At 60.1% G+C, this 15010-nt stretch overlaps 1 protein-coding gene and 1 long non-coding RNA gene across 2 annotated transcripts; both read right to left on the bottom strand.

Annotated features, from left to right (window-relative positions):
- Positions 1-39: 39 nt before the first annotated feature.
- On the bottom strand, positions 40-11527 carry LOC123348275 (BPTI/Kunitz domain-containing protein-like). Its single transcript, XM_044985785.1, has 4 exons — positions 11446-11527; positions 10839-11012; positions 9699-9887; positions 40-149 (listed from the first exon to the last, which is right to left on the bottom strand). Exons 1-4 carry the CDS (start codon positions 11525-11527, stop codon positions 40-42), a joined length of 555 nt encoding a protein of 184 aa, XP_044841720.1.
- On the bottom strand, positions 2836-7847 carry LOC123348230. The gene is made up of 2 exons (XR_006573191.1): positions 7573-7847; positions 2836-3001 (listed from the first exon to the last, which is right to left on the bottom strand). It is a non-coding gene; the product is annotated as an uncharacterized LOC123348230 (long non-coding RNA).
- Positions 11528-15010: the final 3483 nt, after the last annotated feature.

Here is a 15010-nt window from a genome sequence, read left to right as displayed (position 1 = left end):
GCTGCTGTGCCAGGATGCCCAGCGCCGAGCTGCACCGGCTTATATACCATCGTGCCAGCCCGGCACTGCCGTCACAGGAGGGGACATTGCACAAGAGAGCCGCCCCCGGTGTCTGCCCCTCCCAAAGGGAACAGGGAAGCAGCAGGGCCCTGCAAGAGTTGGGAAACGTCCCTGGGAGAGGAAGGTGGAAATGTAATAACAGGCTGCAGAGGTGACTTCATGTTTCCAGGCGGCTCCACGCCCCGACTGGGGCAAACAGCTGAGCCCAGAGGCCACTGATCACTGGGCCTCCCTGGAGCGAACCTCTCGTGAAGCTCACCCAGCGCCGGCCCCGGGAGCTGTGCGGGACGGGACGCTCTCAGCTCATGGCAAAGAGCTGGTTCCCCAGAGCCAGATCTGTCATTCTCCCAACACACACGCGTCTTCATTCGCCTCCAGCCCTCCCTCTTCCCTCTTCTGCTTCCCGTGAGGAGCTGCTGGGCCCAGGCCTGCCACTGTCATTCCTAACGCTGGGCACACCGGCCTGGCAGCTCCCCATGGCCCAGAAAGCAGGACTCATGCGCCCTCCCCTCCCCAGAGCTGGCGGCAGGGACAGCTCCAGAACCCGCCCCTGCCCCTGGCACTCTGCCCCCGTGGGCTGGGGGCTAAGGGAGGGGTCGCGACGTCCTTCTCGCTCTCCCACCGGGTCTCTGACGCGCCTTCGGGGGGCAGGGATAAGGCCCCCCAATGGCCTGGGCTACCGCGTGTGTGTCCTGTGCTCTGGATCCCGCCCCGTCCATCTCTGTTCCCCCCGCACCGCGGGTGCCCTCAGCTGATGTCTAACGCCGGGAGTTGCACGTCTCTGTGCTGCTGACCCTCGTCTCTGGGATGTGACTGGAGGAGGGGCGTGGGGAGGGCTTGTGGCTCCCACCCTGTGCCTGGGGCCCCTGGACTCCCCAGCCGCTCATGCGCCCGGGCCCACGCACATCCTGCCTCCAGCCCAGCCCGGCTCCTGCTCTCCCCTTAGCTCTGCCCCTCTGGCCCAGCAGCTCCACCTTACACGGGACCCCATGCTCCTCACTCCCTCATTGGCCTGGCTGCCCTGTCAATCAACCAGACCTGGAGCGTTGGTCTCTCCCCATTGGCCCTGGGGACTGTCAGCCTCAGAGTTCTGATTTTCCATTGGCCCTCCCCCTTTCCTTTTCTCTCACCACACCCCACTCACGGGGAATGTCCTTGGCCAGGGAGGTGCAGCTGTGTGAGTTCCCCTCCCGCCTGGGGCAGAAGGCACCTGGCTTGCTCTGCCATCTGAGCACTTGCTCTGGCTGGTCGCCCTGCCAGCCACGGTCCCTCTCTTCTGGCTGCCCTGCCAGCCGCTCATTCCACTCCCACCGGCCGCCTGTTTGCTGCTTCTGCAGGCTGACTGTTCGCCGTTCCCGCCAGCTGACTGTCAGTTATCTACTGTGGCCACCTCTCTGCTGTGACCTCTGCAGTCAGTCTCTTACAGCTAGTCTACACTTACATGCCAGTTCGACGCGGAGAGTTCGACTTTTCGGAGTTCGAACTATCGCGTCTAATATAGACGCGATAGTTCGAACTCCGGAAGCGCTCCGTTCGACTCCAGTACTCCACCACTGCAAACGGCGGTGGCGGAGTCGACCTTGGAGCCGCGGAGTTCGGTTCCGTGGCGTCTGGACGGGTGAGTACTTCGAACTAGGGTACTTCGAATTCAGCTACGCTATTCACGTAGCTGAATTTGCGTACCCTAGTTCGACCCCCGTTCTTAGTGTAGACCAGGCCTTAGTGATTTTCAGCTTTTGGTAGGCTGGGCAGAAACACTGTCCCACCACCACTGATTTCAGCTCTCATTTAAACACTTACAATAACAAAAGCTCCTAATGGAGCCTATTTAGCTCTGTCTTTGAACAGTGGGAAGAAACCAGGTTAACCCAGATGGGGGACCCTTGGGGAGAGTCCATACCGCCTGGCTGGGACACCATCCCCACCCCTCTTACTCTCACAGGGCTCTGGCATTCACGCCCCTGGCTTAACAAGGTTCTTTCAGTTGAGGTGACCCCCTCATTTGGGACAGCTTAAGCACAGTCCTGGTCACCTTTATTCATGCAATAAAGACAACACTGATAACATTTCACTACCTACCCCTGCATTCAGTACTAAAGTGATTTGTAACCCAGCACCAGTCAAAGTTGGTCACTTTGAGCAACAGGGCTCTAGCTGATGTCGGGTGTGGCTGGGGTCCGGAGCAGGAACCCCAGAGAAAGTCTTTCCCCTGGGATTCAGAGGCGGGCCCCACGGGCCGGGGTCTGGTCGCTCTGGTGGGGATGGGAAAGCAAGCCGGAGTGTGGGAAGGGAGCAGGGTCCATCGGCTCACACCCCCGGCCTCCAGCAGCAGGCCCCTCTCCTGCCCAAAGGGACAGTGCTACGGCCCCAGCTTCTGCGGGGAGTCTCAGGGTGGCAGAGCCAGGCTGCCACTGCGGGGCGAAGCCGTGCTCATGCAGCCCCAGGGCACCGTCTGCAGCTCACTGCGCTGGGGAGATGCTACGAGAGGTGGGGCTACAGAGGGAACATGCTCCTCTTGTAGCGAAGGTCCTGTGGGGCGGGGGACTGCGATCCTCGGGATCTGGTGTCTCCAGCACACAAACAGCTGCTCTCTGGAGCCAGGGCCTATGGGGCAGCTCACGCTCTAGTGACACTGTCCAGTGCCTGCCACCCCCCCGGAGACCCTGTTTCACCAGGGACATTAGCCTGGGGCACAGGCTCCAGCTGCAGGGGGGTTGTCCCGGGGGACATACAAGGACAGTGAGGCCCAAGCCAGGAAATCACAGGGAGGCCAACTGAGCTGAGCTCTTTATTACACAAGCCACGTGCGGGGCGAGATCAGGCCCACGGGCGACTGGGCGTGGGTGTCAGGTGGAGAGCGGATTGGAGGATCCTGTCCCATCCCCCCACAGGCCCTGCTGTCACGCTCTCGGCTCGTCCCGGTCTCTCTCTCTGGTCGGCCCTGTGGAAGAAGGGGCAGTCGGTCAGGCCAGGGGCTGCTCCTGAGGCTGGGGGGCAGGGAGGGAGGTGACAGCAGCAAGGACCTGCAATCCTGGACTGCCTCATGCGCAGGGCTGGGCACAGAGATCCCGGCACGCAGGGGGCCCCTCGGTGTCAGGTGCAGGCAGAGCGGTTCTGCCTTGGGGGGGGGGTCGGGGGCACGGCGGATGCAGCTGCACCGGGCCCTTCCCGGGCAATCGCCCTCCTTGCAGCAGGGCTGAGGGCACGGGGCTGGGTGACCTCGGGAGCCACCACTGGGCAAACCCCCTGGCACAGAGCAGCCCCGGGGAGGAGGCAGGAGACCCAGCCGGCCGATATCACCCCTAAGCAGCCCTCTCCCCATCTCCACGCCAGCCTCCCGCAGCCCTTCGCCTCGTCCCCAGAGAGCTGGGAGCACCGTGCGGGGAGAGGGCAATCTGCACTCCCAGCTTCCACGCAGACCCCAGGCCTGGGGGAGCTGGGTCCCTCGGAGCAGGTCTGTGATGCTGGGGCCCTGCCCCTGTCTGCGTGACCCCGATTCCTCCCAGCGCTCAGAGATGGGGGCAGGGAGCCCTTGTGCCTGGTGATCAGAACGGCCCCGTGCAGCGGGAGGCAGGACTCGCTCGGCAGACCCCCGGCACTAAGCTGAACCTCACCTGCCGCGGGGGTTTGGCAAGTCCAGCCACACAGGGCCGGGTTTACAAAGACGCCAGTGGCTCCAGGGAGCCGGGCCCATGCTCAGAAGGGGCCCCGGCCTGCTCTGCTTGCACTGCGCCCCGAGAGCCCACCGGCTCCCCCCGCCCACCACTTGCTCCTCTCCACCTGCCTGCTGGCTGGCCAAGGGCTCCTCTCCTCCCCCGGCCCCATTCCCCTGCTCCCCCAGCCCCCTGGCCAGCCCCCAGTGCACCTCCGGCTCTGGCAGTCTCTGCTTCCACCAGCTGAGGGGCCCTGCCTGTCTCCCCAGAGCTGAGCCACCTGGGATGGTGCAGGAGCCTGGCCAGCCTCAGCCAATTGGGGGTGGGGGGGGGACAGTGCTGGGGGCTTGTCTGGGCCCCTCCAGTAAAGTGGGTCCTGAGGGAGCCCGGCTGGGGCAGGCTCTGGCCTTGCTGATTGCGCCACTCCCGAGGGCCCGAAGCAATTCCCTGCCCCAGGCCCAGCGCTGGGGGCGCTGCCGGCTCAGCCCGGCAGACACAGTCGCCTCCCAGCAGTGCCAGTGAGTTCGGCTGGGAGGGAGGGGGTCTCTGGGAGGGGGGTGCTGGGCTGTGAGCGGGGGGGAAGGTGTGTGTGTTGGGGCACTAGGGAGTGGGGGCTCTATGTGGGGTGCTGGGCAGTTGGGGGGGCTGTGAGCAGGGGGACACTGGGCAGGGGTGATGTTCTGCACGGCGCTGGGCATTTGCAAAGGGTCTGTGGGGGGTTCTGGCCATAGGGAGTCCTGGGGGTTTTGGGGGGGGGGGGGGCTGTATGCGTGGCATGGGCCATGCTGGCGGCACAGGGCTGGGCAGGCCACTGGGCATCTGACAGTTGCCGGTTAGTAAATAGTCCCCTGCAATGGGCTGGGTGAAGCGGGGTCACCCCTGCCATGCCGTGCCCCTGGCCAGCCCCTCGCTCCGGGGACAGACCCCCCCCCCCGCGCCATGCTCCATTGCCCCCATTGGGGCCCACAAATATGTTTGGTGCCAGGCCCACAAAAGGTTAATCCGGCCCTGCGGCCACACCCAACACTGCAGCACTTTTCTGCTCCAGGCAGTCGTCATCTCTGAAGCAGAGCAGAGCACAGATCCCCCTGGTGTCTGGGGGGAACACGCGGCAGAACCCGGGTTTCTCTGGAAGACAGAACGGTCCCACGGCACTGAGACACCTGGCTGGTAACAAAGCCCAACAGCTCCATGTGGGGCTGAGCGGGGTCCTCAGAGAAACGCACCAGCCCTGCAGACAGCAGTGAGAGATTAGATACCAGATGGAAAACTGCCCCCAGGCCTGCGCTCAGGGCACCCCTGGCCTCTGCCCTAGAGCTAGGGGTCCCCGCCCAGTCCCTCTCCAGTCCCAGTCTCTCTGTGGTTCTCTGTGAATCCTGCACAGAGCTCGTGTCTCTCATGCTGGGCTGATGGGAGATCCTGGCTGTGCCGCGCCCAGCCCCTTTGGGGGCCATAACAGTAACAGCGTTTCCAACGGGTGCAGAGTGGCGAGCGGGAGGGCCAAGGGCTCGTCCCAGCTGCGCTCTCACCCCTGCAAAGAGGCACCTCCCTGGGAAGCCATTTGTTCCGTTTGACAACAGGAGAAGGGGAGCAGTTGCTTCAGCAGCTGAACGCCCAACGGCCTCAGGAAGGGGCCGGTCAGTTCCTGTTCCAACGTGAAATGTAGCAACAGGATCGCAGCTGCGCAACGTGGCAACTACCTGCTCAGGCCAGAGCTTTATAAACCCCCCCCCCCCGACCCTAACAAAGCCAGGGTGGGGTGACACTGGCAATCCGAGTCCCCGCGTCTCAGGGGAGCAGTGACAGACACAGCGCTGGAACAGGGCCGGATTAACCTTTTGTGGGCCCCTATGTAGTCACTGTGGGCTCCGAGTGTGGGCCTGGTGGGGCAGTGCCAGTGGTGCCATAGCATACCCAGTACTGAACCTCAGAGACATTTTTCATTTTGATCACACACCCCTCCATGACTGTACGCCTTGCCCTACACAGCTCCCTCAGCCCCCGGTTCTTCTCACTGAGCTGAACCCATGTGGGCTTACCAGTGTCCACAGTGAGCAGAACTTTCACAGTGATCAAGGAAACTCCCCACAGATTTATCTCCTTCCTCGTTGAGACCTTCTCTAGCCACGTCTCCAGTACCCCCCATGTCACCAGTCACGGCATGTGGTCCTAGTCTCAGCTCAAAGTTCTAAAGCCAGCAGACACCTGATCACTCAGCCCCCATCCTGCCATGTGAGCCAGCCACCTGCAAACACCATTTCCCCACAGTCAGGACTTAGCCCTTGGGAATCTGAAGCCACCAGCCTCTCCCCTCTGCTCCCATCTACATGCTAGTCACCACCACCTCTCCCCACGCTTGTTTCCTTTCTACTTTGGACATGCTCCCACCCAGCTGGAAGCTCCCTCTGCCAGCCTGACCTGCTCCCTCCTTCCCTGCTTCCCCTGACATTCCTGTCCCACTGGTGACCTCTGTTCCTTGAGGTGAACTCCAGTGTCTGTATCTGCTCTAGCTTAATGGCCCCAGTAGTCACAGAGCCACCTGCTGCTTCTCTGGCTACAGCCATGGGGCCAGTTCCCAGAGGCCAGCCTTAGCCAGCTGCAGCTACTAGCCGCAGGAGGGGTGGCAATGCCAGGGCTGAGCATGCTTGAACCTTGCAACGGCAGCACCAGGGACTCTAAATCCTCAGCCCTGGCCCTAGGCAGCTGCAGACTCTGGAGTTAGGCACTTCCCTCCTCTAGGCCATGGCTTTAAATACCTGAGATTCCCATCACCTGCAGCAGAGGCCACCAATTCCCACGCCCCCCTCAGCCAGCACCTAGTCGTGCACAAAGTGCAGCCTGAGTGATTGTGGAGGCTGGGGTGCCAGGAGGTTCCCGTCCCTGAGCAGCAGCTCTGCAACAAGCGCACATGCCCCCCCTCCGCTGTGGGACCAGGACCCTGTGAAGACAGCGGAGTTACCCTGTGTATAACCAGCTCTGTCCAAAGCCTCCTGAAGTGAGTGGGAGGCTTTTCATTGTCTTTAACGGGCTGCGTATAGATGCAAAGGCCCCGTTCTAGACTCCAGGAGCAAAGTGCCTTCTGTGCGGCACTGGTTTACTAGTGTAACAGGAAGGTCCCACATCACCTAGTGAATAAGCAACACCTCCTACAGCACCTAATGCTTTCTTAGAGGCTTCCCACCTAATTACTAAATGTGAACCTGCTTCGCTTACAAGGGCTGGACAGATCAGGTGAGATGGTCACAAAAGCAAGGCACTTCTGCATTCAGCAGGAATTTGGGATGTGCACAGAACAGGATTGGTTCCCGCATGGTTACAGAACTGCAGTAAAGTGGAACAATTTTCAGCTTGTGTGATTGGAAGATGTCTGGATCCATATTCTAAGACTGTCCTACATAAATGAGGAAAAGTTGAGGAGCGTTTATTATTCTTTTGTTCCCCTCTTTGTTTCTGTGGGGAATTTGCCAATGCAATATCACTGTCTTCCTTTTAAACAAAGGAAACTAAAAAAAAATGGCAATGGCTGTTGAAAATAGCAATTCCAGCCCTAGTTAGCACTGGGAAGACCTCTGCATTTGTTGCTCACTTTTATCCTACTTTTTCTACAGCAAATAACAGTGGATCCGCATATTTGATTTGGGAGAAATGTGGTAACAGTTGCCCACATTGAGCTTGAGCACTCCTGAATTTTGAGGTGTTCAGATCTGTAAGGCAGGTGCTAGATTCCCTTTCTGAATATTAGATACACCTGGAAAGGAAAAAGTCAATTTCTATTTTCATGGCTCAGAAGTGGAAATCCTCCTGTGCTGTATCTGAAGCTGCCCAGGTCCTCTAGCAGAGCCTTCCCTCCCTTACTTACCATTATAACTTCTGGTGGGACCCACGTACCTCCCTTGCCAGGCTTCAGATAGAGGGGGGCACTGTCCATTTAGTCCACCTGGTTCCTTCTTTGGGGGCTGCCAGGCGAGGTGACACCAGCATCCCTAAGCCAGGCTGGGGAAGTCTTCTGAGGGTGATATCGGGGCCAAAGCCTTCGACTCCTTGGGCACACTTGTTCCCCATTCACACGGCCACCCTGCTCTAGCAGCCAGCTCCCCAGCCACAGCAAGCTGCAGCACATGGAGTCTCGCAGCTTCCCCCTCCCTTTCCTGTTGATAGCAGCCAAGGGAATGCTGGGAAATGTAGTTCCTTCCCTACTCCAGGGCAGGCCCTCTAGGCAGGGAGCTGGCCAGGGAACTACAGCTCCCAGGGCCCCGTGGGGTCTCAGCTCCCATGCTGGATCCAGGCTGCTCTGAGGCTCTGTTTCTGCAGAGGGGGCGAAGCGAGTGTTACGGGCCCCTTCTGAGCTTGGGCCCGGCCCTATGGTGCCACTGGCGCCATGGTAAATCCGGTACAGCACTGGAATCAGTCTGGCTCACCTGTGCGTTAGTGGTGTTAACACAGGGGGTGGGATGACAGGAATCTGTTTAGTGTTTATTGAATGCTGGTGTGTTGCCGCCTGCATTCATCTCGCTTACAGCATCCGTATCCCATAGTGTACGGTAATATTTGAGCAGTCATATGGTGAGTCCCTGTGACTGTGTAACTCGCCAGAGGGGAGAAAGCCGTGAATTAGTGTGAATGGCTGATGTTATGTCCTGCCAACAGGAACGGGCCATTGACACCAGACGGACTATTGTGGGGCATTAAAGAGGACAAATGATGTTTGTTGTTTTGCCCTCCCTGCCCCCGTGAGGATGAATCGTGCTAGTGGATTCCTCCCATCACTGAGTTTGCCACTGAGATCACAAGGACGGATGGGGATAAAGCCCCCAAACAGAAGGAACTGATGCTCACTAGGCTGCTTGGACTCTGGGGTGGGCAGGTTTCTAGGCACAAGCATTAATGCTCTGGGGGATGGCGAGGACTTGGTCACAAGGGCGGGAGAGCCGTGTGCGTATCCGAACCCCATGAAAACCCGTTCCTTAATGGTCACTTCATTTACATATTGGTTGAAGAACATTTAGGGCCGGATTTTCAGAAACTAAGGTTAGGCAGACAAAACGTATGTGCAACTGCAAACCCCGTTTGCTAACAGTTACAGACTGTGTATGCAAACTCTCAATCTACACGTGCATACGACTGCTCATGGCCATTTCATGCAGGGCTCCTTCACGGTACAGCCAGGGCTGTTCGTTTATGAATACTTATGGCACAGATTCATACGCTGAACATATTTTTAACTGATTTTCTTGATTGTCTCCCCTGCCCTGACCTCCCACAGCAGGACTAGAATCCAGCCCCCAGAACAAGCAAGCTATTTTTATTTAGTCCCGTTTCCCACCCTGGACTCCTGGGGCAGGGCCGCCCAGAGGGGGGGGCAAGAGGGGCAATTTGCCCCAGGCCCCGAGCCCCCCGGGGGCCCCCACCAGAGTTTTTCGGGGCCCCTGGAGCGGGGTCCCTCACTCGCTACGGGGGGCCCGGAAAACTCTTGTGGGGCCGGGCGCAGGAGCTTCTGCCGCTCCCGGTCTTCGCCGGCGGGGGGTCCTTCTGCTCCGGGGCGGAAGGACCCCCCGCTGGCGAATTACCGCCGAAGACGGAGCGGGACCCGCCGCCGAAGTTCAGCTCGGTCTTTGGCGGTAATTCGGCGGCGGAGGGGGGGGCCTTCCGTTCCGGGACCCGCCGCAGAAGTGCCCCGAAGACCCGCGGCGGGGCCCCCCTCCGCCGAATTACCGCCGAAGACCGGGCTGCGCTTCGGCGGCAGGTCCCGCTTCGGCGGTAATTCGGCGGCGGGGGGGCCCCCACCGCGGGTCTTTGGGGCACTTCGGCGGTGGGTCCCGGAACGGAAGGGCTCCGCCGCCGCCGAAGACCCCGGACCTCCGGAATCCTCTGGGCGGCCCTGTCCTGGGGATCAGTCCCGCTGGGAGATGTGTTAATTCTCAGGCTGTCCCAGCTCGCTGAGCTGCCCAGCCCAGGCGAGTGGGTTCACGCGCTTGGTCCCCTTACCGCGTTTCATGCAGGCCAGCTGGCACTCCTGGGGAGTTCTAAAGTTGTTCCCGTTGCCCTGGCAGCCGCCGTAGATGAATGTTTTGCACGTCCTGGAGGCCGGGTGGTAGAAGAAGCGACGGCTGTGCATCTTGCAAGGGCCCGTCTTAGGCGGGAGCAGGCAAATGTCACCTTGGGAGAGGCGATAATCTGCAAGAGAGCTCAGGCTAGTGAACCCAGACTGGAGGGGAAGTGGGGATGCCTGGAGTGAAAATTACAGGTGCAGGCATATTATACTGACACAGGAAGAGAAGGGAGTTACCTCATAAGTGGAGAACCAGTGTTGACAGGGCCAATTCAATCAGGGTGGATGTGGTCCACTGCCAATGACTGATGAACTATGGACTGCACCCTCAGCAACAACAGTGATAATGTAGGATGACGCTAAAGAGCGTCTGCCCACCCGGCTTGTAATAAATAACGCCGGATGGTGGCTGCTGCTTCGGCTCTCCGGACACCAGGATCCCTGAGCCAAAGGCAACCTGGGCTCGTGGGCGCTCTCCCGAGGTTAGAGAAGAAATGCCCAGCACCCATGGCAGCTGTGTGAGCCATTTCTCCAGCACAGAAGTGTCTGAAACTGGGACTCACTCCTGCTCCTTCAGCCCCCGCCCCAGCCGTGCCAGAGATGAGCATGACTCCTCTGAGCCAGGCCAGCAGGTCTGCGGTTCTGGGTGCCAGAGTAGAGACGTGTTCAGCAGGATTGTTATTGTCATTAACGCCCTAGCCAGGGGCCTTCCAGAGCCGGCTGGAATGCAGCTACCAGGACTCAGGGACCTTCAGTTTAGATTCATCTCCCAGCATGAGCTGTGCCCACGCTCGTCCTCAGCCCTCCTCCCTTTGCCTAGTCACACTGTGAGCTCCTCGGGGCCAGGGCTGCCTCTCACTGCATCTCTGCAGCACCCGGCATGATGGGTCCTGGCTCTGCTGGATCCTCTAGGCACTGCTGTGATGCAGCCAGTCAGTCATTAGAGTGGAGATCAGTTTCTGTGGCCCCAGCTGCTTTTCATTCGCTCGCATGCGTGAGCATCTCTGGGGTATGGGGGACAGAGCATCCTTTTGCCCAGCTCATGACCCAACTAGCTCAGTTTCTATTGCTCTTACCTGAGCTTCCACAGGTCTTGAGACATTCGTTCACATTGGGAAACCTGTTCCCATTGCCCCCGCAGCCGCCATAAATGAACTGCTCACACCTCTGGGTGGTCGAGTTGTAGAAGTAGCTGGGCATGTAGGCTTCACAAGGGCCGGGATCCGCAGGGAGACTGCAGATGGCGTTCGCTACGGAGCAAAGAAAGGTGGGTTAGGAAGGAAGGGGGAACCCTGCAAAGGATCTCAGCTGCCTGATTCGAAACTAACGGGCCCCAGTCTCAAGGGTCGCTGCAAGCTGCAGTGCCTGGGGCGGGAGATGGGGCTAAACAAGGACCTTGTTGCTAATGCGTGAGCGCTGTGAGCGTCTCTGGGGCAGGCGGGACAGAGCCAGGAGGCCTCACTGGGGCGTAATGGGGGAGGCCTGGGAACAGCCCCACGCCCGGGGGCGAGAGACACGGGTTGGCAGCAGGCCCAGGGACGCTGCGAGGGGCTGTCACGTGGGGGATACGGGGCAGGACCCGCTGAGAGCGAACGGGGCTAGGCAGGCTCAGGGCTGGGGGCAGGCAGGAGGGAAGCGCTGGCTGCCGGGCTGGGTGGGGAGCCAGGGGTAGGGAGCCCTCACCTTGACGGAGCTGCCCAGAGGCAGGCGGCAGCTCAGCCCAGAGGGCGAGGAGCCCCAGGAGGAGGAGGAGGCCTGATTTCATGGTGCTGCTGTGCCAGGATGCCCAGCGCCGAGCTGCACCGGCTTATATACCATCGTGCCAGCCCGGCACTGCCGTCACAGGAGGGGACATTGCACAAGAGAGCCGCCCCCGGTGTCTGCCCCTCCCAAAGGGAACAGGGAAGCAGCAGGGCCCTGCAAGAGTTGGGAAACGTCCCTGGGAGAGGAAGGTGGAAATGTAATAACAGGCTGCAGAGGTGACTTCATGTTTCCAGGCGGCTCCACGCCCCGACTGGGGCAAACAGCTGAGCCCAGAGGCCACTGATCACTGGGCCTCCCTGGAGCGAACCTCTCGTGAAGCTCACCCAGCGCCGGCCCCGGGAGCTGTGCGGGACGGGACGCTCTCAGCTCATGGCAAAAAGCTGGTTCCCCAGAGCCAGATCTGTCATTCTCCCAACACACACGCGTCTTCATTCGCCTCCAGCCCTCCCTCTTCCCTCTGCTGCTTCCCGTGAGGAGCTGCTGGGCCCAGGCCTGCCACTGTCATTCCTAACGCTGGGCACACCGGCCTGGCAGATCCCCATGGCCCAGAAAGCAGGACTCATGCACCCTCCCCTCCCCAGAGCTGGCGGCAGGGACAGCTCCAGAACCCGCCCCTGCCCCTGGCACTCTGCCCCCGTGGGCTGGGGGCTAAGGGAGGGGTCGCGACGTCCTTCTCGCTCTCCCACCGGGTCTCTGACGCGCCTTCGGGGGGCAGGGATAAGGCCCCCCAATGGCCTGGGCTACCGCGTGTGTGTCCTGTGCTCTGGATCCCGCCCCGTCCATCTCTGTTCCCCCCGCACCGCGGGTGCCCTCAGCTGATGTCTAACGCCGGGAGTTGCACGTCTCTGTGCTGCTGACCCTCGTCTCTGGGATGTGACTGGAGGAGGGGCGTGGGGAGGGCTTGTGGCTCCCACCCTGTGCCTGGGGCCCCTGGACTCCCCAGCCGCTCATGCGCCCGGCGCCACGCACATCCTGCCTCCAGCCCAGCCCGGCTCCTGCTCTCCCCTTAGCTCTGCCCCTCTGGCCCAGCAGCTCCACCTTACACGGGACCCCATGCTCCTCACTCCCTCATTGGCCTGGCTGCCCTGTCAATCAGCCTGACCTGGAGCAATGGCCTCTCCCCATTGGCCCTGGGGACTGTCAGCCTCAGAGTCCTGATTTCCCATTGGTCCTCCCCCTTTCCTTTTCTCTCACCACACCCCACTCATGGGGAATGTCCTTGGCCAGGGAGGTGCAGCTGTGTGAGTTCCCCTCCCGCCTGGGGCAGAAGGCACCTGGCTTGCTCTGCCATCTGAGCACTTGCTCTGGCTGGTCGCCCTGCCAGCCACGGTCCCTCTCTTCTGGCTGCCCTGCCAGCCGCTCATTCCACTCCCACCGGCCGCCTGTGTACTGCTTCTGCAGGCTGACTGTTCGCCGTTCCCGCCAGCTGACTGTCAGTTATCGACTGTGGCCACCTCTCTGCTGTGACCTCTGCAGTCAGTCTATAAGGGTACAGCTACACTTACAGCTGTACAGCGCTGGGAGTTACAGCTGTCTTCGTACAGCTGTGTAGGGAAAGCGCTGGTGTGTGGCCACACTCACAGCTACCAGCGCTGCAGCAGGGCCACATTTGCAGCACTGTTGGGAGTGGTGCATTATGGGCAGCCATCCCAGCATTCAAGTGGCTGCAACGTGCTTTTCAAAAGAGCGGGGGTGGGGTGGAGTGTGACAGGGAGCGGGGGAGAGAGAGAGAGAGTGGATTTTTGGAGCTGACACATAGTGTCGGCTCCCTGCCTTGCAAAATCTGAACATTTCCTCGACCCCTCATTCACTCTTAATTGCAAATAGCCTGCAGACCAGATAAGCAGCTGCTCCAACGGACTCCCTTTCTCCCCCTCCCACCCCCACCACTGTTTCTCTCCTCAAGCAAACACTCATCCCCCTGCCTGCCTCATTCACAGCAAGGTAGTGGGTTATCTCAATTGATTGTTCACAGTCAGTTACAGATTGATCACAGCAAACAAGAGCTGTGTTTGTTTTTTAGATAAGCAGCTCCCCGAGCCCCGAGATCACAACAAAACAAAGAGAGTAATTTAGTTAAAAGCATTCTGGGATATCTCCTAATACCCTGGAGGCCAATAACAGCGCTGGTGTGTGGCCACACTTGACGAGCAGCGCTGCATCACCAGCGCTGCACTCATTATACCCCAAGCAGACCAGGTGTACAGCCAGCGCTGCAGCCAGGGAGTTGCAGCACTGGATGTGCCTTGCAGGTGTGGACAGTTACTAGGTTGCAGTGCTGGAAAGCCTCCACCAGCGCTGCAACTCTCCTGTGTAGCCAAGCCCTTAGTGATTTTCAGCTTTTAGTAGGCTGGGCAGAATCACTGTCCCACCACCAGTGATTTCAGCTCTCATTTAAACACTTACAATAACAAAAGCTCCTAATGGAGCCTATTTAGCTCTGTCTTTGAACAGCGGGAAGAAACCAGGTTAACCCAGATGGGGGACCCTTGGGGAGAGTCCACACCGCCTGGCTGGGACACCATCCCCACCCCTCTTACTCTCACAGGGCTCTGGCTTTCATGCCCCTGGCTTAACAAGGTTCTTTCAGTTGAGGTGACCCCCTCATTTGGGACAGCTTAAGCACAGTCCTGGTCGCCTTTATTCATGCAATAAAGACAACAACACTGATAACATTTCACTACCTACCCCTGCATTCAGTACTAAAGTGATTTGTAACCCAGCACCAGTCAAAGTTGGTCACTTTGAGCAACAGGGCTCTAGCTGATGTCGGGTGTGGCTGGGGTCCGGAGCAGGAACCCCAGAGAAAGTCTTTCCCCTGGGATTCAGAGGCGGCCCCCACGGGCCGGGGTCTGGTCGCTCCGGTGGGGATGGGAAAGCAAGCCGGAGTGTGGGAAGGGAGCAGGGTCCATCGGCTCACACCCCCGGCCTCCGGCAGCAGGCCCCTCTCCTGCCCAAAGGGACAGTCCTACGGCCCCAGCTTTTGCGGGGAGTCTCAGGGTGGCAGAGCCAGGCTGCCACTGCGGGGCGAAGCCGTGCTCATGCAGCCCCAGGGCACCGTCTGCAGCTCGCTGCGCTGGGGAGATGCTACGAGAGGTGGGGCTACAGAGGGAACATGCTCCTCTTGTAGCGAAGGTCCTGTGGGGCGGGGGACTGCGATCCTTGGGATCTGGTGTCTCCAGCACACGAACAGCTGCTCTCTGGAGCCAGGGCCTATGGGGCAGCTCACGCTCTAGTGACACTGTCCAATGCCTGCCACCCCCCCGGAGACCCTGTTTCACCAGGGACATTAGCCTGGGGCACAGGCTCCAGCTGCAGGGACAGTGAGGCCCAAGCCAGGAAATCACAGGGAGGCCAGCTGAGCTGAGCTCTTTATTACACAAGCCACGTGCGGGGCGAGATCAGGCCCACGGGCGACTGGGCGTGGGTGTCAGGTGGGGACCGGATTGGAGGATCCTGTCCCATCCCCCCACAGGCCCTGCTG

The sequence above is a fragment of the Mauremys mutica genome, chromosome 13, assembly GCF_020497125.1.
Source record: "Mauremys mutica isolate MM-2020 ecotype Southern chromosome 13, ASM2049712v1, whole genome shotgun sequence".
NCBI lineage: Eukaryota > Metazoa > Chordata > Testudines > Geoemydidae > Mauremys > Mauremys mutica.
This window is presented reverse-complemented; position numbering and strand designations above follow the sequence as displayed.

Excerpts from the sequence above, each read along its gene's own strand:
- LOC123348275 (XM_044985785.1), bottom strand. The coding sequence starts at position 11,527 with ATGAAATCAGGCCTCCTCCTCCTCCTGGGGCTCCTCGCCCTCTGGGCT. Across the intron at positions 11,013-11,445 it reads CTCTGGGCAGCTCCGTCAAG|CGAACGCCATCTGCAGTCTC; the intron begins GTGAGGGCTCCC and ends TTTGCTCCGTAG. Across the intron at positions 150-9,698 it reads GCTGGCCTGCATGAAACGCG|GGCCCTGCTGCTTCCCTGTT; the intron begins GTAAGGGGACCA and ends CAACTCTTGCAG.